Genomic DNA, 25,321 nt, shown 5'->3' with positions numbered 1-25,321 from the left:
TGCCAATACTGTTGGCTCATTTAAAGTGTGTGTGTGTGTGTGTGTGTGTGTGTGTGTGTGTGTGTGTGTGTGTGTGTGTGTGTGTGTGTGTGTGTGTGTGTGTGTGTGTGTGTTTTCATGTTTTTCTATCCCGGTGGGGAAAACCTTAATGCACACAGACTCATGGGAACTTGTGTCACCATGTGGGGACCTAAATTGAGGTCCCCATGAGAAGACAAGCTTATATAAATCATACAGAATGATTTATATTAATTTTTTTTTTACGTAAAAATGCATATACTTGATGGGTAGGGGGTAGTGTACGTGTAAGGGGATACAGTTTGTACAGTATTAAAACCATTACGTCTATGGAGAGTCCCCACAAAGATAGACTATCTTTGTGGGGACTATCACACACACACACACACACACATATATAGTGAACCAGTGTGTGTGTGTGTGGACGCTTTGGATTAAATTGAATTAGGCCTACATGTAAATAAATGCAAATGTACTGTAATCTCAATCGCACAAAAGATTTTCGATGGAATTCATCTTGAAAACATATACAAATAGTTATTTTCCTCTAACAACTTTTTTATTTTAAAACTGAAGAATCTTGCGTTTTCTTTTGACTTTTGCATTGTTTGTCCCTTTGTGAGACCCGTAGTCATGTTGGATGTCAGAAGGAGGCGTGTGTGCGCGTTACATCCGTTACATCACCACCACTTAACAACAGCCGCTGAGTGTCTCCACTCTATCACTTTAGGCTCCGTTAATACAATACCAATAGATACCGGTGTTTACATCATCTAGAAACGTATCGCCCCGTGATTTTAAAAATAAACTTGTTTTGATTTTTCCATAATGTCAAGCTTATTTAGTGTGAAGTTTGTTGTGGATTGCTGTTGAACGCATGTAAAATCCTGACGAATATTATCGGGTAAATGCGATCTGATTTCTGAAGTGGGAAATATGCGAAAAGACGTGAGGATTCTGCTGGTTGGAGAACGTAAGTCTCTTATTAATACGAATGTGTCCTTGTTTGTTACGAAACGACCGATAATCCTAAAATAAATAAACCTTAAAATAAAATTAACATGTAACGTTAGCCTACACTCTTCCACTAAAAGATTGAGATTATAGGCGATAGAAATTTTTGAAATCATTGCATTGCGATGAAATCGCGTTTATGGCTGATGACAAGGTTACTGTACTGTCATCGCAGGCTGTTATAACCTGTTCTTGTAATGATGCGCATTGCTTCATAACAGTAACATTGAACATAGGTCTAGGTAGACCGCTCACTACATGGAATTTTGTCTAAGCAGGCACACTATCTTTTAGAACAGCTCTCTAGGTAAGCAGCATTTGCAAAATACAATGTGCAAAAATAATAACTTTATGGGTTCTGACTCCTAAAACATTGAAGAATATCTGTTGTGGTCCATGAAGATCTGTTTAAAATAAAAGGAAGAATAGGTTCAGCTGTGACAGGTTTTTTATGGAATGCAAAAGGTTGGTAAATATTGTAACGTTAGTTTGCCAAACTCAAATGTAATTGCCTAGCCTCTGCAAAGAATGTCTGTTATTTCTGAGTTTTATGACTGTTTTCATCTGACTTCAATGTAGACCTGGTAGCTTGTAACTGTAACATATTAGGAAAGCACTAAAATATAAATTAAAACTGAATGTGGAATTCTTGTGTCTAATTATGGTAAGGATTTCAGGTTTGATCAGGTTGATCTGTGTAGATAAGGATTTAGTTCTATATGCTCATTTATTTGTCTGTATAAACAGCCAAAGTGGGGAAGACATCCCTGATCATGTCATTGGTCAGTGAGGAGTTCCCGGCTGTGGTATGTATTATTACAGTCTCTATAAACATTATTATTTTCACAGACTTCATTATTTGCATCAGTGTCTGTGTTTGTTGTCAGTATGGATGTTTTTGTCATAATAGGTTCCTTACAGAGCTGAGGAGATCACTATACCAGCAGATGTCACACCAGAGAGAGTCCCCACTCATATAGTAGACTACTCAGGTATTAAACCAGCATTTCAATTAGTGGTAATCTAATATAGTTCAATCAATGGCCAATAATGATATATATGATAGCAAAAGCACAACATTACTGACTTTCTTTTGGAGTGTCAATTTACACAGCATATAGTGCCAATAGCCCATCTTGTGGCAAAGGGTGCTTTAGGGGTTGGTGTAAGGGTAAGACTTTAGGGATAGGGACAAGTAAGGTTCCAATAAGGTAGCATCCGTTTATTATTTTAATAAATATAGTATTAACGGAATATGTTTTAGTATTGCATAATGTTTTTTTGCATACTACATTACACTATATCTGTCACTATTTGCACTACGCATAAATAACATTTCACACTATTTACACAAAGAAATTACTTTTTTTGCTATTTACACTTACGGTAATAGCGTCTATTGCTATTACTGTAATAGCATCTATTGCTCTGTGCACTTAGTGCAAATGACATCTGCCTTATAATTAATTTAACTTTTTTTTATTTTAATTTTTTATTATTATTTAATGGACAGGAGATAACAATGTTTTTTTTTTTTTTATATACACAGAAGCTGAACAGACAGATGAACAACTGTATCAAGAGATATCAAAGGTAAGATGTGGATTCACAACACTCAAAGTGATTTTTTTGTTGTTGTTGATATCTTCAGACAAATTATATTTGCGTCCCTTTTTTAGGCCAATGTCATATGTATAGTCTACTCCGTGAACAACAAGAAGTCTATTGAGAAGGTGAGAGAACTTGATCATACAACCTAGTCTTCGTGCTGTAAGCCAGAATAACTTAATCGTTCATTAGAATCAGTGATTTGATCCATTATTTCCAAATCTGTCTGATAATACAATTTATATATTTTACTTGCTCTTGCATGTGACATGTAAAAGCCCGATCAAATCAAGAACAAAAACTATAAATATGTATAACTATATTAGCGTCCATACCAGCTAATTTATTATACGTAGTTATGCTGCAGGTACGTTGTATGCCACTTTAAATTCTCAAGCTCATTAAAGTCGGGTGGATTTTGGTTGGCTGTCAATGTTTTTATTATTCATTAGCTGGTAAAAATCATTCTGAAAGTGATTGTAACAATATTGTTCCTCTCTGTTGTTATTGTTATAGTTGTGGTGTGGAATTTTTATACCGGTAGTTATAATTATCATCCTTGGTGTGAAAAATTCTTTCTGTATTTTGTAAATAATGTCATTGTCACAGGTGACAAGTCACTGGATTCCCCTGATAAATGAGAGAACAGACAAAGATAGCAGGTAGGTACCTGCTGGTATTAGTGCTTCAGTGTGCTGCATTGTGTTCTGTGGGATCTTCTGAACTCCTTTCTCAGACTTGGCTCCAGTATATTGCATAAATACAAAAGAGACCAAGATTGGCCAAATGCCATTACAGTAGCATAAATTATTCAGTGAAAGTATTAACCTTGCAGACAAATACTACTGGTACACAGATTAATAGTAAACTATAATAAAAAGGAAAGTGGACTATGTGGTGGTTTTCAGTCAATTTTGTTTATCATTGAAATGTATTTTTCACACTGAACTAATTGGTTAACTAATAATTTATTATATATGTTTATGGTAAAGGGTGTTATAAGAATGCATTGTCATCAGTTTGCCTAAAAGAACAACATTCGGATGCTTTACACACAATTTTGTGTATTTCATGAATGAGGCCCAAAGTTTGCCAAACCTTGTGTGACTGTTGGTCATTTCACATTCAAAGTGGCAGTATCAAAACAAAAAATAAGCAATTCCCTTTATATTCATGGTTGCACAGCCTCTCATACTTTATTGCTTAAAGTCACAATGAAAGGGAAATAGTGGATAACGTAGAGTGGGGACTTAGTTCTATGCATTGGTTGTTGATTGGATTTGGAAGTGCACTCATAAATGGAGGCAGATGAACGCGAACTTGCTAGGCCATGGTTTAAATCAGTTGTTCTCAAAATGTGGGGGAGTGCACGGGAGATCCGCAAGAAAATAAAAAAAAGAAAATATCTGTGGCAAATGCATTCGAGTGTGGTATTTGTGGTTGGCTCTCTGCCTTTATCCTATGGCAGCAAATGCCAATTCCTCTGAATCTGTTTTATTCAGACCATTGACTTTGCATCGTCTGAACAAGTGCGGCATAGAAAATATATATTTTTTGAGAACCACTGGTTTAAATGGATGAAATTATTGGAGAAGCCCTGTATATGTCAACAGAGAGAAATCGTCAAGTCAAGTCACCTTTATTTATATAGCGCTTTTTACAATACAGATTGTTTCAAAGCGGCTTTACACTGATAACAGGAAAATAATGCAACAAAGATTGTTTTGGCTGAACAGCAGCTCTAGAAGAAAATAATGTCATTTTCCATCTTAAGTAAATTCAGTGTTGATTTAATTTCTGTTGTAAAAAAGTTATTAATTTACAGGAAGTTACCGAAATTTCCTGTTATGACATTTAAAAAACATTTGTGTGTGTGTGTGTGTGTGTGTGTGTGTGTGTGTGTGTGTGTGTGTGTGTGTGTGTGTGTGTGTGTGTGTGTGTGTATATACGTTTGTTTAAGGGTTCCTCTGATCCTTGTGGGAAATAAATCTGATCTGGTTGAACATAGCAGTATGGAAACTGTCCTTCCCATCATGAACAAATACACAGAGATAGAGACTTGTGTGGAGGTATGTCAAGCCATGCATACTCATTTATTTGTGTGCTGAGCAGCTTAATGTCTCCTTACCATTACGTCTCCTTTAACCATCAAATAAATCGTGTGCATTCAGATTATAGTCTGTATGCTGTGTGGATTACAGTAAAATCAATTCATTCCAAGGGCATGACAATCAAAAAAAGAGGAAGCCATTCCCCATAATCTCCACCAATTTTTAGGTACTTTTGAAGTCCCCAATAATCTCCAGCTAAATTGAAGTGAAGTGTAATTTGCAAGGCAAGTCAGGGATGTATAAGAAAATAATTCTTATACATCCCTGACTTTGCCTTGCAAGGTGGTGTTCATAATATCTATGCATTTTTGTTAATTAATTAAGATGAAGTCCCATCTCTAGTTGTCAGATTTGCAAATAGTATAATCTTATCTGGAAGTTTAAATCGCTTAGATAAAAAAATCCTGTATTCCTATATTTTCTTTGATTGTGTAGAACATTTATGCCCGGTTTCACAGACAAGGCTTATGGCCTACTCCTGGCTTAATCTAAGCCTTGTCTGTGAAACAAGGCCTGTAATGTTTAATTTGCATATTTTCTACCTCTTTTATAGTGTTCAGCCAAGAATCTGAAGAATATTTCAGAGTTGTTTTACTATGCACAGAAGGCTGTCCTTCACCCTACAGGGCCACTCTACTGTCCAGAGAAGAAAGAGGTCTGCACATCTTTGTGTATGAATACATTTTAATATGTAGTTGCTTAAACCATACAGTACTTCATGTATTTAAAGTTTATTTATTTATTTTTTGGTTCACAGATGAGGTCTGCCTGTGTTCGAGCATTGACACGAATCTTTAAGGTGTCAGATTTGGACAACAATGCGGTCCTCAATGATTATGAGCTCACATTTTTTCAGGTGAGATACCCTGCTGTGTATGGTATATTCATGTCCTTTTAGGGTGCATGACACAATATGTGGACAGCCCCTTCTAATTAACATTGTTGTATCATGATTTTTTTAGGGAATTGTTAGCTTCCTGTTTGTTACAACAGTTTAGGTAGAGCCCTTTTCCGCTCCTGCTTAACATTACTCATGTTAGGTCCATAATGAAATAGTTTACTCTGGTGAGGAAGAGCTTAACTGACCTCCACAAAGACAAGACCTGAACCACTTTTACAACATTAAGAAGAATTGTAATGGGAGAAAATCCCTGCATCCATATTGTATCTTTCCAGAAGAGTGGAAGCTTTTGTGGAACAACCTCCTATAAATGCCAGTGGTTTTGAAATCAACAAATATATTTGGTGACCATATAACCATAACCATATAATCAAACTAAAGGGACAGTTCACCCTAAAATAAAGTTCTTTCATCAATTACTCACTCTCTTGTTATTTCACACACACGTTTGTTCATCTTCGAAACACAAAATGAAACTGAAGAAGGAAAAATATGAAAAATGGATATTTGATGTGCTCTATGTATGCGATCAATGTTTGTAATAAAAACCTAAATTAAATCTGTTTATCATTTGGATATGGAAGTTTTGGTGAAATTAACTTTCAGTGGTGATCGAGAAAGCTCTGTCTTTATTTAAAATGTCTTCATTTTTGTTTCGAAGGTTAACTGAATTCTTATGGGTTTGTAATGACTTGATGGTGAGTAAATGACAGAATTTTCATTTTTGGGTGAACTATATGTGTATTCAATGTCAATGCTTGATTCTTATTTTTAGAGGACCTGTTTCAACACCCCACTGGCCCCACAAGCCCTAGAGGATGTAAAAAATGTTGTAAGTAAAAACCTGACGGATGGAGTGCTTGACAATGGGCTCACTCTTAAAGGTAAGGCTGCATTTGTAAATCTTAACATTTGCATACAGCCCTGTGTTTGCTCAGGAAAGAAAGGAATATCCGGGGCTTCTTGATTCAAATCGATCATCATGGTGATTGTTTTTTTTCCCACAGGTTTTCTTTTCCTACATACTCTCTTCATCCAAAGAGGAAGGCATGAGACCACGTGGACGGTACTGCGGAGGTTTGGATATGATGACGATCTTGAGCTGCATCAGGACTACCTGTTTCCTCCGTAAGAACAACCACTTCCCATCAGTCACTCTTTCAGCAAGTCACATTCTCTTGTCGTAGGAGGAAGCAGCAGCGTCTTATTTCACCTCATTTCTGATTTCTATTAATTTGGCTTGTGTAAATGCGAGACTTCTGTAAATTTTCTGTTGGTTTGAACATATTGTAGATTTATATTCCTCAGGTTTGAAATACAGATCTTTTTAGTAGGTCTTTTTGAAATGCTGATATTTTTATTGGGTTATAAATTAATTATTTTGATCAATTTATTACTTGTGACGTGAGTGCACAGACTATCTTTTTTGAGAAATATAATATAATCTTAATGTTTTGAATAACTGCTGCCTTACAGTAATTCAAATCAGGCTTGAAATCTCTTAACCTGTAACTTTCTTAATCTGCTTTGAACGCTCCCCATTAGAGACTTTTCGGCAATCCCATTTTAATCCAACTGTACTAATCTGCTAATTTTACAGTTGTCAACATCTGACTCAATGTTTACGTTCCTACAGGTTAAAAATACCACCGGACTGCACCACAGAGCTCAATCACAATGCTTACCTGTTTCTACAGAGCGTCTTTGATAAACATGATAAGGTACAAGTGGTTGACTTCCTCAGACTATCCTAAAATTATCCTATTTTATTATCTCTTTTAAAATATTAATTAATGAAATATACCATGTTATTAAAATGTCTGTCACAAATATAGTAATGGGCTTAATTATAGGAGGCTTCAGTTGCCGTTTTCTGCATTTGTATCTTGTATTTACTGAAGCTTTTTTTATCTGCTTTAGGACAGAGACTGTGCTTTGTCCCCTGAAGAGCTTATGGATCTGTTTGATGTTTTCCCCTATGTCCCCTGGGGACTGGATGTGAACAGTACGGTCTGCACTAATGACCAGGGCTGGATCACATATCAAGGCTATCTCTCTCAGTGGACGTGTGTATCAAACATGTGTCTCAGTTCAAGAATTATAGTCATCCTTGATGTTGTGAAAGTAATGGTGTGTTTTTGGACTGTAGAATGTTTCTGTTGATCACTGGAATGCTACCCTGTTGTTCATTACTGTCTGTATGGTTTTGAAATGATTCATCAGTTTATCATTTATCAATGTCTTTTTTTTTGCAGGTTAACAACTTACCTGGATGTCCAGCGATGTCTAGAATACCTTGGCTACCTTGGTTACTCCATTATTGCTGAGCAGGAGTCTCAGGCATCTGCCATAACAGGTAAGGTTAAAGACATACAGTGGGGAGAACAAGTATTTGATACACTGCCGATTTTGCAGATTTTCCTACTTACAAAGCATGTAGAGATCTGTATTTTTTATCATAGGTACACTTCAACTGTGAGAGACGGAATCTAAAACAAAAATCCAGAAAATCACATTGTATGATTTTTAATTTATTGCATGACATAAGTATTTGATCACCTACCAACCAGTAAGAATTCCGGCTCTCACAGACCTGTTCGTTTTTTCTTTAAGAAGCCCTCCTGTTCTCCACTCATTACCTGTATTAACTGCACCTGTTTGAACTCGTTACCTGTATAAAAGACACCTGTCCACACACTCAATCAAACAGACTCCAACCTCTCCACAATGACCAAGACCAGGGAGCTGTGTAAGGACATCAGGGATAAAATTGTAGACCTGCACAAGGCTGGGATGGGTTACAGGACAATAGGCAAGCAGCTTGGTGAGAAGGCAACAACTGTTCAAGATGACGGTCAATCTCCCTCAGTCTGGGACACCATGCAAGATCTCGCCTCGTGGGGCATCAATGATCATTAGGAAGGTGAGGGATCAGCCCAGAACTACACGGTAGGACCTGGTCAATGACCTGAAGAGAGCTGGGACCACAGTCTCAAAGAAAACCATCAATTACTATAAGCCCCGGATAGCCAGTCTCCAGACCTGAACCCAATAGAAAATCTTTGGAGGGAGCTGAAAGTCCGTATTGCCCAGCGACAGCCCCGAAACCTGAAGGATCTGGAGAAGGTCTGTTTGGAGGAGTGGGCCAAAATCCCTGCTGCAGTGTGTGCAAACCTGGTCAAGAACTACAGGAAACGTATGATCTCTGTAATTGCAAACAAAGGTTTCTGTACCAAATATTAAGTTCTGCTTTTCTGATGTATCAAATACTCATGTCATGCAAAAAAATACAAATTAATTACTTAAAAATCATACAATGTGATTTTCTGGATTTGTTTTAGATTCTGTCACTCACAGTTGAAGTGTACCTATGATAAAAATTACAGACCTCTACATGCTTTGTAAGTGACAAACCTGCAAAATCAGCAGTGTATCAAATACTTGTTCTCCCCTCTGTGTATTTGCTATATAACCAGGGCCAGCGCTACTCATAATCAGAGTAGGGAATTGGCTAGGTCCTCTGGCTTTGAGGCAGGGCCTCCATAACCGTGACATCCCCCTATATGCTAGTCCACCAATCAAGACGAAAAGCATAAGCCTAGGCTCTTTGTCCATTGTATTTTTACTCACCTGTAAAGAAACCAATTAATGTCACCGTTTCAAAATGGTTTGCACCTTCTGAATGTATTTAAAGTTAGTTAATTATGTAATTAAGTAAGTTAATTATGATGGCACAGAAACAAACACATCCTTTGATGGCTGCTAAGTGAAAGGCTAAACAGGCACGCAAATAAGTGCAGCTCGTAATGTAGGTGTGGGAGTTGTCATCATCTATTATGGAGTGATTGTAATGTATTCTTAAAATAAACTTGTTTTGTTGATCCGCATCATTTCGGGATACATCATTTACCAGTTTATTGCGAGTTTAGAAGAGCGTGAGCACCGTCAACACGTCCAAAGTGGAATTTGTGCATACAATGACTGACATACAAAATACTTATAATGTATAAAAGTAAAGGAGTTTTTGTTTGAAGTCAAAGAGCAAATACAGTAGAGCATTTTCAATGTTTCAAAAACTGTCTCAACCATTTGTATAAATTCTACTGTTCTTTACATAACTGCTCTAACATAATACTTAATTTCAGTTTTCAAATCATAAAGCATACAATTTTATGAAGCAATGAACAATTTTTCTGCTTTGTAGTTTGTTTCTTGCACTTCCACTAGCAGTTGATTTGTGTATATAGTGCATATTCAAGGTATTGCACTGCAATACATTATATGACGATATCTATAGTCTATATTATTTCGATGGAAGGGGGAAATCCTGTTAATACCCATCTAGGAATCAATGATAAAGCACTGATGTTAATTTACTGAATTGGTGTCCAGGAACTGGTAATAAGTTACTGAACAAATTACTGAAGAAAAAAAAATCTAATAAATTCAAACAAATTATGGCCATAGCATTCTCAACATACAAATAAGAGATTACCTTGGTTAAAATATACAGGTTTTAATAACAAATGTTGTATAAATAAAAAGGTTAGGAATCATATTTGTTGAGGGGTGTGGTGGGGATGACCTCCAATATAAATTTTGTCAAGGCCGGGCCTCCAAATGTCTAGAACCGGCTCTCTATATAACATACATACATTACATATTTAATTACTACTTGAAGTATTTTTGAGCAAAAAGTCTGTATATTTGAATATGCAAAAATTCCATCTTGGACATGTAAACTTGAAAAGGTGTTTAAAAAAATAATGACAGCATTTTTATATTTGGGTGACCTGTTCATGAGTTACTGAGCCCTCCTGTGGTCGTTATGGTAATTGCAGATGCAGAAATCAAACGTCAGTAGTCCAATCAAGTCAAGTCACCTTTATTTATACAGCGCTTTATACAATGCAGCTGTTTCAAAGCAGCTTCACAATAACATACAGGAAAATAACAGAATCAGTGTTGCAAAATTCATAAATTATGAGACAAATCCTTGACTGCTCTGACACAATCTGTGATGCAACCTGGAATTAAATCACACCCTGTTGCTTCGTTTGGTCAGAGGAGAACTGGCCCCCCAACTGAGCTTGGTTTCTCCCAAGGTTTTTTCTCTATTCTGTCACCTGATGGAGTTTGGGTTCCTTGCCACTGTCTCCTCTGGCTTGCTTATAGTTAGGGACTCATGATATTCAACAATGTTATTATTTGACTGCACTGACACTATTGGATGAGAACAACTGAGCTGGATGATGACATAACTGTTTTCTGCAGAACTGCTTTATAGATTAAATGAACTAATTTAATAATCTTTACATCAGAACTGAATCAACACTGAACTGACTTCAGCTGAACAGTGACACAATTTTTTTAGAGCTGCTTTACTGCCAAATCGAACTCTCATTATTCACCTTTATTTATATAGCGCTTTATACAATATAGATCGTTTTAAAGCAGCTTTACATTGATAAACAGGAAAATAATGATCAATGATGCAAACAGATTTCAATTCTGCTATAAAGCAGTTCTAAAAAAAAGACAGTAATGTTATTATTCAGCTTAAGTCAGTTCAGTGCTGATTCAGTTCAGTTCCATGACTGTGTAAAATTCATCATGGCATTATGTATTATATTTTAAAATTCATAAAAGATTATTATGACATCTGTACTGACTGAATGTATTTGCACATGCTAGTGACCCGTGATAAAAAGCTCGACCTTCAGAAGAAACAGACGCAACGGAATGTATTTCGCTGTCATGTGTTTGGACTAACTGGAAGTGGCAAAACTGGTTTCCTGCAGGGCTTCCTCGGCAGAAACCTTGTGGTCAGTTACAAGAAAAACACTTTATTTAAATGAAAAACTATACAGACCACTTACCTTCAAATAAGTATACTGTCTGTATATTGCTAGTTATTTATTATGGAATTAAAAAAGCAGTTTGGGTAACACTTTACAACAAAGTTAATGCATTATGGATTGATTAATAGTGGACAGTTTACAGGATTTATTATAGGTTAATGTTAATTTATAAATATTGTTGTTCATTCATTGTACAAATATTAAGTAGTCATTTGTTCATAGTTCAGTTCTTGCGCAGTTTTAGATTTCATAAGAGCTACTCTATGTCCAGAGGAACAACAGCAACATGATTTTGAAACATTTCACATGCTCATGTGGTATTTCTGATGGTATCATTTGCATTTTATATATCAAAAAATGTGACCGATGTGACATTGATTGCTGTTTTTTTTTCAAGATGTTTATTTACTGTCTGTTCCTCACAGTGTCAAAGGACAATAAGAGAAGAGCACAAATCATATTATGCAATCAGCACGGCACATGTGTACGGACAGGAGAAGTACTTGTTGGTAAATAGTTGCCTTACAGAATCTTACACATTAGAGTTTTTTTTCTCAGTCTGTGGAACTACACTAATTCTGGACACTCTCTTAGAAAACTATATAGAGTGGAGCATCAAAACCCAGAAGACTAATTCGCCCGCTGGTTCCCTCAAGATTTTCCTATAGGGTTTTATAATGTTTTTCTTTTTCAATTTGTGAGTAAAATAAGGTCTGAGATAAACATAACTTGATAATTCTTGAATGTTTTGCTCTACTACGTAAACTGCAATACACTCACACCCCAAACGCTCTTATCTGGAATAAACCTAACAGCTTCAAAATTCATGTTTTGTGTGTGTGTGTGTGTGTGTGCTTGTGTGCGTGTGTGTGTGTGTGTGTGTGTGTGTGCGTGCGTGTGTGTGTGTGTGTGTGTGTGTGATTTACGTTGTAGAGCAAAACGTCCAAGTATCATCGTTATATTTACCAGTCTTCATTTTACTCATAAATTGAAAAACCCCAGTATAAAGGGGAAATCTTGAGGAAACCACATGCGAATTTGTCTTCTTTTCACCACTATTACAGTTCCTGAAACCATTTGAACTTACATTATACATTTAATCCATTTGAAGAGTTCAGAGAATTGACCACTGTTTATCATTATTTGTACTATATATCAGTTTCTCAAAGTAAACTGAATCTTTAAACTGTTCAAAGTTCCTGTTTTTCCTTCAGCTCCATGAAGTCTTTCCAGATTTTGAGTTCCTGTCTGAGACTGAACTTTCCTGTGACATTGTGTGTCTGATCTATGATGTCAGCAACCCCTGCTCTTTTGAGTACTGCGCACAAATCTTCAAGGTTTGCTATACTGACACTCTTATTCACAGTATTGTTGTTTTACACTTTGATGAAATTTTTTTTCAATCTAAAGAAAAAGCGAAGCTAATACTAGGGCCCTATCATACACCCGGCACAATTTTTGCTAGTTTCAGCCTGACGCAGTTAAAATTTTCACGTCCAGCGTTTACATTGTTTAAATAGAAAATACATTCACGCCCATCTGTTCGCCCATGGGCGTGCTGGTTTGAAAACAAGGTGTGTTCAGGCGCATTGTTGGTGCGTTGCTATTTTGATGCAACTGAAAACGACTGTGCCATTGACCAACAAAAACCTGGTCTAAAGTCAATAGCGCAGTATTTTTTGTGTTACTTGTGTTATGCGTTAGTAATATGCGCCTATAGGCGGGTGCACAACATGCGTACACTCTTCTTGTTATACACACAGGGACATGCAGCAGCACACAAAAAATTTTAAGTATTAAAAATAAAAGGATTCCTCTCTGGAGAAGTATTCAGCCTTTCCGCTCGCAAATTCCGCCATGTAAATAGCGAATTCGCCATGGTGCAAGCACAACTGGCTTTTAAAGGGAATGGGAGATAAGACTGTGATTGGTTTATTGCACGTTACGACCAAAACACACCCATGACTCATTAAAAGACTGGGTACAACCCCTTTGGACCATGCACCTGGCGTGCCGAGTGTTTTTTCCATTGTTAAACTAACAAAAGTAGATTTGGACATGCCCTAAGTGCACCTGCGCTATGCACTTCAGACCATGCACTCAGATCTTTAAAATAGGGCCCCTATGCTGTCCATTCAATAATAACATTTAAAGAGAGAGCAATAAGGTTACATTTTTGGTAATGTTCCTTCAGTTTCAGTTTATTTATTTTTAAAGCACATTTAAAACAGTCACAAGACTGACCAAAGTGCTGTACATGAGAAAAGTAAACAAATACAAAAGTATAAAACATAGCAGAGAGCGATAATTAACACATGTTAAAAGCTACAGAAAACAAATGAGTTTTAAGAAGAGTTTTAAAAACAGATAGAGAGGGAGCTACTAGAGAGGGAGGCTATTCCATAATCTAGGCCCCACAACTGAAAAGGCGCTATCTCCTCTGCGTTTTAGCCTTGAGCAAGGGACTGTCCATAAATTAAGATTACCTAATTTATTGGACTGGAAGCCAATGTAGAGCTCACAAAATGGGAGTGACATGATCATATTTGCGACCATTTTTGATAAATTTGACAGCAGCATGAAGTCGAGCTACCTGGGACTTGGAAATACTGTAGAACAGAGAATTGCAATAATCCAAATTCGAGGTTATAAATGCGTGAATTGCTATCTCAAGAGACTTTTCAAAAAGAAAATGTTTTATTTTAGAAAGTAAACGAAGCTCAAAAAAGCTAGAGGCAACGCCACAGGACTTGTTTGTCTTAGGTTAACTGCCTATCTAGAAAAACACCAAGGTTCTGTACACAATTAGAATTAAACACTGACAAATGTCCCAGGACGAATTTATTAAACTCAGATTTGTCAGATGAACCAAAAATTATAACCTCGGTCTTGGAATTATGTAAAGTTAGAAAGTTATTGGTTAACCAGAGTTTAACCTCGTCGAGACAGGAAAATAGAGTATGTAATGCAGATTTATTTTTATTGGCAGATAGATCTGAGTATCATCCTAATAATTAAAAGATACTCTGTACTTTCTCAGAATCAAACCTAAGGGACGCATGTAGAGGGAGAAGAGTGATGGTGCCAAAATAGAGCCTTGGGGAAGTCCGAATTTAAGGGGAGCCGCAGAGGAGGAAAAATTGCCAATCCCAACAGAGAAATATCTCTCAGATAAATAAGATTTAACCAATTAAGAACTGAACCTTTTAGCCCCTCAAGGGATTCTAATCTAGATAAAAGCAATAAGTGATCGACAGTATCGAAGGCTGCAGATAAGTCTAGGAGTACTAGAGTCACCAGTATCAGTAGCAACAAAAATATAGTTTAAGACTCTCAACAAAGCAGATTCAGTGCTGTGAAATGGCTTAAACCCTGACTGGAAGACTTTAGAAATTTTGAATCTTATTTAAAAATAACTTAAATTGGCACATCACAACTTTTTCCAGCACCTTAGCACCTTACGAAAGGAACCACAGAAATTGGACGATAATTATTTAAAACAGATGTGCCTAATGAAGGCTTCTTGAGTAGAGGAGTAACACTTTCAGATAAGTAGAAACTGTACCAGTTAGTAAACATTTATTCATAAAGGATAACAGACCAGGGCCAAGCATTTATAACTGAAAACAAGCCTTATGTCTATGATATGGCTGTTATTTTCTTTTATGCATGCTATATTCTGCATGTATTTTGATACAGTGGAGAGAAAAAGTATTTGATACACTGACGATTTTGTTTGCCCACTTACAAAGCATGTAGAGGTCTGTAATTTTTATCATAGGTACACTTCAACTGTGCGAGACGGAATCAAAAATTCAGAAAATCACATTGTATGATTTTTAAGTAATTAATTTGCATTTTATTGCATGACATAAGTATTTGATACATCATGAAAGCAGAACTTAATATTTTAAGTTAGAAACCTTTTTTTGCAATTACAGAGATCATACGTTTCCTGTAGTTCTTGACCAGGTTTGCACACACTGCAGCAGGGATTTTGGCCCATACCTTCTCCAGATCCTTCAGGTTTCGGGGCTGTTGCTGGACAATACAGACTTTCAGCTCCCTCCAAAGATTTTCTATTGGGTTCAGGTCTGGAGACTGGCAAGGCCACTCCAGGACCTTGAGATGCTTCTTGCGGAGCCACTCCTTAGTTGCCCTGGCTGTGTGTTTCGGGTCGTTGTCATGCTGGAAGACCCAGCCACGACCCATCTTCAATGCTCTTACTGAGAGAAGGAGGTTGTTGGCCAAGATCTCGCGATACATGACCCCATCCATCCTCCCCTCAATACGGTGCAGTCGTCCTGTCCCCTTTGCAGAAAAGCATCCATAAAAAAAATAATGTTTCCACCTCCATCCTTCACGGTTGGGATGGTGTTCTTGGGGTTGAACTCATCCTTCTTCTTCCTCCAAACACGGCGAGTGGAGTTTAGACCAAAAAGCTCTATTTTTGTCTCATCAGACCACATGACCTTCTCCCATTCCTCCTCTGGATCACCCAGATGGTCATTGGCAAACTTCAGACAGGCTTGGACATGCGCTGGCTTGAGCAGGGAGACCTTGCGTGCGCTGCAGGATTTTAATCCATTACGGCGTAGAGTGTTACTAATGGTTTTCTTTGAGATTGTGGTTCCAGCTCTCTTCAGGTCATTGACCAGGTCCTGCCGTGTAGTTCTGGGCTGATCCCTCACCTTCCTCATGATCATTGATGCCCCACGAGGTGAGATCTTGCATGGTGCCCCAGACCGAGGGAGATTGACCGTCATCTTGAACTTCTTCCATTTTCTAATAATTGCGCCAACAGTTGTTGCCTTCTCACCAAGCTGCTTGCCTATTGTCCTGTAGCCCATCCCAGCCTTGTGCAGGTCTACAATTTTATCCCTGATGTCCTTACACAGCTCTCTGGTCTTGGCCATTGTGGAGAGGTTGCAGTCTGTTTGTTTGATTGAGTGTGTGGACAGGTGTCTTTTATACAGGTAACAAGTTCAAACAGGTGCAGTTAATACAGGTAATGAGTGGAGAACAGGAGGGCTTCTTAAAGAAAAACTAACAGGTCTGTGAGAGCCAGAATTCTTACTGGTTGGTAGGTGATCAAATACTTATGTCATGCAATAAAATGCAAATTAATTATTTAAAAATCATACAATGTGATTTTCTGGATTTTTAGATTCCGTCTCTCACAGTTGAAGTGTACCTATGATAAAACTTACAGACCTCTACATGCTTTATAAGTAGGAAAACCTGCAAAATCGGCAGTGTATCTAATACTTGTTCTCCCCTCTGTACATGTGTTCTAAATGCATGTTTTACCTCATTTCCCAGCAATACTTCATGGACAGTAAGACTCCATGTATGTTGATTGCCGCAAAGTCTGACCTTCCAGAAACAAAGCAGCAATACTGTATGACTCCACTGGAATTCTGCCGCAAGCACAAGATGCCTCCGCCTCAGTCCTATACCTGTAACACAGCTGCGGCTCCTAGCAAAGACATCTTTATCAAACTCACCACCATGGCCGTGTACCCGTAAGTGTGTTTACATTATCCACAATTAAAATATTTATAGGGTACTTTAACACATTTGAAAGACCGTGGAGTTTGCCTCTGCTTGGGTGTTTTAAGACAAATTAATTATTTTATAATTCTCTCTGTTAATATCTCTGTTAACTCTTTCCCCGCCATTGACAGAATTTTTCGTTATACGTTAGGGTGTGCTATTGGCATCCTCTGAAAAAGTACTGAATCTCCAGATCAAAAGACATGTGAAGAAGAAGCAGAAACAATCAATAGCATATGTAAGCTGATGCACATGTAAAATAACGCAAACATCAACATTAAACGGCATGTAAATCAAAACCGCCAAATGTTACCGAATGAAAGGTCAACCCAGGTCGAGGTATAGGACTGCAACCTTTGACTCGATCTACTCCATCTATGTTTTGATCATCGTTCTGAATTCATTGTTTCTCAGCTTTTTACTCAAAATGTAGATTTTGAATGTAGAATGCATGAAGCTAGAATAAAATGGGTTTTTGTTGTTTAAAAGAAGAGGGTCTGTTCTTTCTTTTGATATATTGCATGTTCAGATGTTCATACAGCAGTATAATCTTGGGGCAATGAAACTTTTGTGAAAATGATCAAAAAGGGTGGCGGTGGCTGGCAATACTTTTCAAAATTGCTGGCGAGGAAAGAGTTAATTTACCACACTATTGTTTATCTCTCAGGGTATTTTTTTCCATATGCAGATAACAATAAAACTAGTACATTGTTAGGTAGTTTACTCATAAGTGAGTCAGTTTGTGAAGTCCCAAGCATGTGATTTAAATAATATTTTTCCTAATTTTTTTCTCCTCATTGTGTAAGACAACTAGACACGGCATCTTTAGTGTGGAAACAAAACAACAGAGAATGTTACAGCCATTTAAAAAAAACTTGAGGGAACACTCAAATTGACAATGTGCTTTTGATCCTTTCACTTTCCCCCCCTTTATCTGTTAACTCAAAAAGACACTATATCCTGTTTCTTAGAAATGACTCATTTCTGTCATGTGCTTGTATCTCTTTCTGTGTGTTGGCAGCCATGCGCGTTTGCGCTGCATGTGTACCTGTAACAGGTGCACCTTCTGTCTGTGTCAGAACTTCCTCAACTCTGAGCTTGTGCAGACGGTTCGGACCAAACTCTACACTGTCGTCTTTAGCAGGTTCTTAGGATGGTTTTATCTTGCTTCATTTTTTTCCTCTCTTTTTGTACTCATCTCTTCTGCATTTATCTTTATTCATCCACTTGTTTTCTTCATTTTGTTCATTACTCTCATGCTGGTTCACATTAATCTTCTTTCATTTCACCTTTTTGTTTTGGCCTGGCATAATGTGCTAATAAACTTTTTACTATACCAATATAGTCATAATCAGGGCTTGATACTTTTTTGCTCACCAGCCACTGTGGCTAGTAGTTTTCTAAAATTACTTGCCACTCAGCATTTTCACTGGCCACAATATTGTTGTTGGGAAATAACATTTTATGTGATTAAAGTTGACTATGGTGTGCTAAAATTTACTTGAGCTTTTACAACCCTTTTAAATGTAAATAACCACTGCACGCACCCAAATCAAAACTACATGAAATGTATAATGCTATAGGACATTATCAAATATCTAGCCCTAATATTGTGTGTAAAGCTCATTTTTTTGATAACTATTAAGGCATAAAAATAGTAGCTTCTTATTGCGTATAATAAAAGTGGTGCAGGGGTGTATAAGATTTTTATTTAAAACCTAGACGGAGAAACACTGTTTAAATATTCATTACCAACAACAGTAAACTATGAGCACTATGAGCAAAGAACAAAAAAAATATTTTGTCTTTCACCTTTTCAATACCATACCGCACGTGTTTGACATGCATATAATACGCACTTTTCGTGCACATATGATACGCAATTTGTTGGCGTGCATATGATGCGCACTTTTGCCGTACATATAGTACGCCCCTATCCCACACCACTAATCCTTCCCATTGCGTATCATATGCACGCAAAAAGTAATTTCAGCATATAAATAGTAGTACTATCAATAGAAATAGATCATATAACAGCCATTTTCGACCTGACTTCCAGAAAGCGAGCAAAGAACACCCTTACAGAAAAAACACATGAACTTCACGTGCAAAAACAGGGTCTGAAGAATTCATTCTGCGAGAACGCTCTGAATAAAACTCCTGCACTTCAGCAATGACTACTCTGAACGCCTCTGATTGGCCATTGCATTCATAAGCTCAACAGAATCGTATGTGATTGGGTATTATGCGCAACGCTGTAATTTGTGGTGGCGTAGAGTCAGAGGCTAAAATTAAATTCAACCCGCTATAGAGGCTAGTGGGAGTGACTGTGTTACACGCCACTGCTTAAATGCATTGTGGAGAGGCTTTAGGCAATGGAGCTGCTGCAGTTATGTTCTGTGGACTGTTGCCTCTTTTCAGAGTTGGGCTATACATTTTTGGATGAGTCACCAAGCCTTTTTGTATACTTTTTTCAATTCAGTCCAGGTTATTTGTGTAGCACTTTTAACAAAATATAGTTCCAAAGGAGCTTTACAAAGAAATAGTGCCTCACGAATCCCCCCCAATGAACAAGTGAAATGACAAGGAAAAAAACTCCCTAAGATATTTAGGTAGATGAGAAAAAATCCTTTGTTGGAACCAAGAATCTGGGGACTCTCACGTAGGGGAAGCCCACCTCCTCATGATTTATACAAACATATATGCCTGCATACAAACACAAATGTTCATTTGAGGATTAGCAGTATTAATTGACAGTTTTTGAGTGTGTATGTGTGTAATTAGACTTAATGATTATAATGTCTTCTAAATAAACAACAAACCATGCAATATGCAAATAGGAGGGATATACCCTTCACATGTACCACATATGACGAAAAGAGGTTACGGCTGTTCTTGAGACTGTCATGGCGAAGGGGACATGCTTGTGGATTTTGGGTTGATTGAGTGATTTAAACACTTTCCTGCACATTCTACATGTTTCTTAAAGGTAATATCTTATCATCCTCATCTGACTTGCAACTTGTGACATGCAGCCATTCAGTTTCTCATTCTCACACAAGTTTTAAGTTACAGCACAGTGATCCATTTTTCTTTCTATTTCCTTTTCTTAAAGTTTCTTTGTGTGCTACATCTGTCAGTCTGAAATTGTCATCTTTCTTCATCTTTCATCTTCGATTGAGTTTTATAACATTTTAGTGTCAAGCTTTTCTTCATTTCCTTTTAATAACACTGATTGTGTATCCCACATTTGTTCTTGTAATTTTTTTATATCTATTTGAATTATTTGGTTTGTCACTTTTCAGGCATCATTGTCCACTAAACTTGTTTCAGTTCAGTTTTAGCTCGGTTTTTAGCTCCACAGAATGTTACTAAATGTTTTATTTGTATTCATCTTAAGTTGCAGCCACATAACTGTATAAATAGTATAGCTATAAATGCAAGCAACTAAACATTAATTTAACCCATTTCTGTTTTCTCTTTCAGGCATATTACCCATGCTGACCTGAAGAGCTCTACATTTTGGCTCAGAGCGAGTGTTGGAGCCACGGTCTGTGCTGTTCTTGGCTTTGCCATGTACAGAGTCCTCCTCAGATCTCGATGAGGAGAGCCTAAAACTTCCTGTCTGCCCTAGCTATCTCCCATTTACAGAAGAATCAATAGAAACAGGAATATTTTGTTTTTAAAAAAGAAAGCATAAAGCAACATAGCTGTTATATTTCTATTTCTATTTAATTATTGTCTTATGTACATTCCCACACCTTGAGACTATTTGAGACAGAAAACTAGAATGCTTTTCTTTGAACATGATACAAGCAAACTGTAAATATGTACATGAGAGAGAATATTTATTTGTTGCCATGTGAATAAAACATTTAGCATTCATATTTAAAGCAGGCAAATGCAACACTTTTGTCTCAAATTGTCAGATAGACTATTAGCGGTCTATGGTCCACTGTTTTCAACCAAAACCAACCAAGTGGCAGCTAAGAACGGAAGCCATGTCGTCTGCCAGTCTAATGTGAAACACTCAATCGTCTAGACTTTATTTGCATGCTTTAATATTTCACTTGTCTGAACAATGATGTGAAAGTCTCATCAAATGGATTTTCCCCCTTGTCAATTTCCATTTTTCCCCCAACCTTTCAATAAACAGGTCCTGCAACAGTGTATTTTGTGATACAGCAAAAAATTGTACATAGTGAATGTGCAGACAAAGGGAAACTACAATTCTGTTCTTATTCAGTTCCTCAAAAGGGATAAAAACAAAAACAGCAAATAAAGATATCGGCAGTGAGTACTTAAGAAATACAAAATACTTTTTATCATTATATATCAATTTTGTACTATAGACAAAAAGGCAATACATTTCTGTATAAAAAGGATGCAAGCTTACATTCTGTTTTTGTAGCAATAAAATTACATGTCTTAAAGTACCTTTTAACAAAGAGATATAGATGAGAGATGAAAAGACCAATGTTATGTTAACAAACAACTTTTAAAGCTGATAGTCAGCTGAAAGTAATGACTTGTGTGCTGGAGCGTCATAATGAACATCAACATTTCTTATTCAATTTACATAGTGGTTTTCGTTGCTGAACAAGGTGGCCACGGAGCTGTTTGCTTCCTCCAGTTTTGCAATATCAGTCTGACAGCCTGTGGGTTTTCTTTTGGCTGGCCGCACCCCAGTCATCTCCTCATAAACAGGAACTACAGGCTGTGGCTTTCTACGGTTGGGCCATTTACACTATGTGAGAAGAAATCGGTAGAAGGGAGGGTTTAACTGAAACTGAATATATAGTAGGGCGTAAACCATATATGGTCAGAAAGATACCATCTTTAAACCACATTTGCTGGCAAATCGCTGTCAACAGTTTAAGGATTTTTTTATCAGATTTTTGATTTTGTTGAACCAATATAACAATAAAACAATATATTGTAAAATAAAGTTGCAATGAAATTTTCACATGAGATTATTACTAAATAGTTACTTTAATAGTTATTATAATTTTATTATTATTTTAATATAATCATTGACATAATAGGGACCACTTTTTTGAGGAGGAAAAAATGTCTATGGACCTATCTATGTTCAGTAAATAGCAGACATCTTGACTATAATTATAGGAGCATTTCATTTAATGTCAAGGTGGCACAGCTTACCCCACTCTCCCCTGTACATTGGATTTAAAAACAAACTTACACAGTAAACTGTAGCGAGAGTGAAAACCAGAACACCCAGCAGACATGCTGCTCCAGAGATCACATACAGCAATGGCAGGTAACTTGAACAATTACAAGGCTCACGAGCTGCAAAGTCACAACAAACACAATCACAATAAAGGGAAATAATGCATTGCATTTCCACAGCTCTCATGGTTACTTTCATTTTATTTTAGATACACTGCTGATTTTGTAAAGTAATCTGCTATCAATTAATTGATGTATATATATATATATATATATATATATATATATATATATATATTTTTTTTTTTTTTTTGCAACCGCATGATTCCCATATTTGACCTGTATCAAAGATAATTCAGTCAATAAGAAATAGGCTGAACACATGTGAAGTTGGTTATTTAATATTTAATAGCATTTATTATGCTATTACTATTCGTTCATACTAAACTATTATGGAATTATTGTAGCCATTTGTATCATATACACAAAAAAACTTTTGTTAGTGTTTGAAAATGGACAAACCCAGCAATTGGGTTGTTTTAACCCAGCGGTTGGCTTAAATGTTTGCTTGTAACAACCCAATTGCTGGGTTTGTCCATTTTCAACCCAACTTGGGTTGTTTTTAACCCAGCATTTTTAGAGTGTAAGTATAAACACTAACTGCCCAAGTTTTTTTAATTTTCAGTCTTCTGAGGTTCTGTAACCATCTGCAAATAAAAAAGAACATTACACAACAGTAAATGTCCTCTAATTTGATTGGTAATGCAGTGTGCAATAGTGCTGCTAAACATTTGGCATATTACTGTATAACTTAAGTTTGCAGACTTTACAGGCCACAATATAAGAATAGTGAATGGGGCCTCATTTATAAAACGTGTGTACGCACATATTTGAACTGAGAGTGTGTGTGCTAAAATCCTAGCCAAAGTGCAGATATATAAAACGGTCTTAGACGTGGAAAAATCCTTTAGTGCCACGTCAGGGTCAAAGCAGAGGTATGTTTCCTTATGACAGAGGGTCAGTGTACTGCAGGAAGGCCTGTTTGGAAATCTAAGAAATTACCACCCGCTCGCCATTCTCTTTTAAAACATTGGACGTTTTTATTTGTTAATGACATTAATTAGTCGCCGTTTACAATGCGGAGATCTGAAACCATTCGTCTGCACACAATTTCAAGATCATTTTGCGATTTATAGATTTCACATCTGGAAGAGAGGCGTATGCACGTTTTTTAGGCCTACGTTTGTTGTCTGAATCGCACGTAAGGACATTTGAGAAATGGTCGTAAGATCTGCTGTGCTAATATTTAGTAAAACAGCACTCTTGCTGTGTGATGGCTCAAAGATCTTTTTTGGAAATTATGAACCATGTGATGTTGAAATGTATTGTGGTTTCTGCTTGAACTTATGAGTAATTTGAGAGTTTCTCTGCTTGACTGCATCAGATTTTTTTGTTGTAGATTTGATGGATTTGACCGTTTCAAAATGTTTATTCCAGTTTAACATGACCAGCATGTTGACTGAAAGATTCGGATAGTATTATACGAATGCACTGAAAAATAACAGTAATCAATCTGTTCCTGTTGAGGTATTAATGGATTATCCTACATTTGTGTCCAAAAATATGCACTGAGTTAAATATTTACAGTTGAAAATGACATGCATCTGTATGATTTTGGTGTGTTAAGGTAGGCTAATGGTATTGAATGCAAGATTAACCTATTTCGGCTATCCACTGTTTTTGGAGGGGACATAGACCTGGATCTAGACTGTTTCATGATACATATTTGAAGTAATATAAATAAAGGTCACCTACATAAATCTTCGACGTAGATGAAGAACTCCGTCTTGCCAGGGATATTCTTATCTAATGGAAAATTTTCATAGTGGAATACACAGTGGTACACGTCTATGTCCCGACCCTGCAGGTTTGAGATTGTCAGATGTACTGTGGGGTTGTCCAACTCATCACGTACAGTGATGCGACCCTTGTCCTCAGGATTTTTGATAAATGGTGTGTGTCCGTAAGAAAGATACAGTACTTCTCTGGACTGCAGCAACCTGCGTTTCAGTGAAAAGGCAAATGGTTTGTCCTCCTTACTTGCCGATTCACAGGAAATGTCAATGGATGAATTTCTTACTCTGTGGATATAAACAATACCTCCATGTGCTGAGGTGAAATGGCTAAAGTTAGTAACATTTTTATTGATAAATCACATGTATGACAAAATTAATGCAAGTTTCACACACTAAAAGAACTGCTTTACACTGCTAACATCAAGTCTTAAGAGAACACTTTTGTTAAACTTTAAATAAACTTTAGTCAAGCTGCTGAACATTTTATGTAACAATCAATTAGTCAGTGTTCAAATTATCATAAAAAAACTATGACAAAAAGGTTAGAACCAGTATGAAATATGAACTTACCATTTACAGAAGGGGTGACAAGAAACAAGAGAATAACATGAGCATACTTCAACATTATGGAAGAGGAACTAGTGACAGTGGTAAGAAAGCCAGAAACATCTGAGTGTAACAAATAAATAATTTCAGATGTTGTGTTTTGACTCCACCTTGAAGGGGTGTGGGGTTTGGGTGCCTTTTAAGATCAAGAGGAAAAGGAAACCAGTGGTTTGTCAACTTCGGTTCATCATTGTGAAAATGTACAGATTTTTTGCATATAGAGTCATCTTCATTTTGTTAAATAACTCAAGAGTGTCATATGTATGATAATAATATGTATACATGGGACCATAAACATAAAAGTACAAATCAATCTGTCCATTGGTAAATCAAAATTACACAATTTAAATTGACTGCTTCATTGCAATCTAAAAAGAAAGAGATATGCAGACTCAGCTCTTTTCCCTGCAACTAAATGAATCTGAATTTGTTTGAATAAAACTGACCATTTACTTTTTAAATGACAAGAACTTTTTTCAGTGCTCATTCACATCACAGAACCACGTTCAAAAAATTATTCTAGCTGTTTGCTCAGTCTATTTAAATAAAACATGTTGAAACAACACAAATATTTCGTTTTTTACTTAATTGTCATGTACA

At 36.7% G+C, this 25,321-nt stretch overlaps 2 protein-coding genes across 7 annotated transcripts; one reads left to right on the top strand and one right to left on the bottom strand.

Annotated features, from left to right (window-relative positions):
* Nucleotides 1-673: 673 nt before the first annotated feature.
* On the top strand, nucleotides 674-21,240 carry rhot1b (ras homolog family member T1). Of its 6 annotated transcripts, none has more exons than XM_079840942.1 (20): nucleotides 674-991; nucleotides 1,780-1,838; nucleotides 1,943-2,024; nucleotides 2,582-2,625; nucleotides 2,712-2,765; nucleotides 3,250-3,302; nucleotides 4,601-4,709; nucleotides 5,305-5,406; nucleotides 5,509-5,607; nucleotides 6,428-6,536; nucleotides 6,660-6,780; nucleotides 7,289-7,373; nucleotides 7,573-7,718; nucleotides 7,908-8,008; nucleotides 11,347-11,477; nucleotides 11,939-12,022; nucleotides 12,728-12,850; nucleotides 16,836-17,038; nucleotides 18,091-18,213; nucleotides 20,556-21,239. In XM_079840942.1, the coding sequence occupies exons 1-20, from the start codon at nucleotides 955-957 to the stop codon at nucleotides 20,671-20,673; spliced, it is 1,983 nt and encodes a 660-aa protein (XP_079697068.1). In that variant the 5' UTR covers nucleotides 674-954; the 3' UTR covers nucleotides 20,674-21,239. The 6 variants fall into 6 exon arrangements, 5 of the variants coding, with proteins under 5 accessions (XP_079697068.1, XP_079697071.1, XP_079697069.1 ...); XR_013818317.1 differs by lacking the exon at nucleotides 18,091-18,213 and adding an exon at nucleotides 17,221-17,307 and having other exon boundaries at nucleotides 682-991; nucleotides 20,556-20,688; XM_079840945.1 differs by lacking the exon at nucleotides 20,556-21,239 and adding an exon at nucleotides 6,314-6,350 and having other exon boundaries at nucleotides 682-991; nucleotides 18,091-18,722.
* Nucleotides 20,803-24,780, bottom strand: cd7al (cd7 antigen-like). Its single transcript, XM_079840946.1, has 4 exons — nucleotides 24,686-24,780; nucleotides 24,075-24,428; nucleotides 22,273-22,379; nucleotides 20,803-21,816 (listed from the first exon to the last, which is right to left on the bottom strand). The coding sequence occupies exons 1-4, from the start codon at nucleotides 24,738-24,740 to the stop codon at nucleotides 21,640-21,642; spliced, it is 693 nt and encodes a 230-aa protein (XP_079697072.1). The 5' UTR covers nucleotides 24,741-24,780; the 3' UTR covers nucleotides 20,803-21,639.
* Nucleotides 24,781-25,321: the final 541 nt, after the last annotated feature.

This window comes from Gobio gobio (genome assembly GCF_949357685.1).
Source record: "Gobio gobio genome assembly, chromosome: 17".
NCBI lineage: Eukaryota > Metazoa > Chordata > Actinopteri > Cypriniformes > Gobionidae > Gobio > Gobio gobio.
Note: the sequence above shows the minus strand (reverse complement) of the source record. Positions and strands in the feature narration are given on the sequence as shown.

Excerpts from the sequence above, each read along its gene's own strand:
- cd7al (XM_079840946.1), bottom strand. The coding sequence starts at position 24,740 with ATGTTGAAGTATGCTCATGTTATTCTCTTGTTTCTTGTCACCCCTTCT. Across the intron at positions 24,429-24,685 it reads TGTCACCCCTTCTGTAAATG|CACATGGAGGTATTGTTTAT; the intron begins GTAAGTTCATAT and ends ATTTCACCTCAG. Across the intron at positions 21,817-22,272 it reads CTCTCGCTACAGTTTACTGT|TGTAAATGGCCCAACCGTAG; the intron begins GTAAGTTTGTTT and ends CTTCTCACATAG.
- rhot1b (XM_079840941.1), top strand. The coding sequence starts at position 955 with ATGCGAAAAGACGTGAGGATTCTGCTGGTTGGAGAAC. Across the intron at positions 992-1,779 it reads GATTCTGCTGGTTGGAGAAC|CCAAAGTGGGGAAGACATCC; the intron begins GTAAGTCTCTTA and ends CTGTATAAACAG. Across the intron at positions 4,710-5,304 it reads AGATAGAGACTTGTGTGGAG|TGTTCAGCCAAGAATCTGAA; the intron begins GTATGTCAAGCC and ends CCTCTTTTATAG.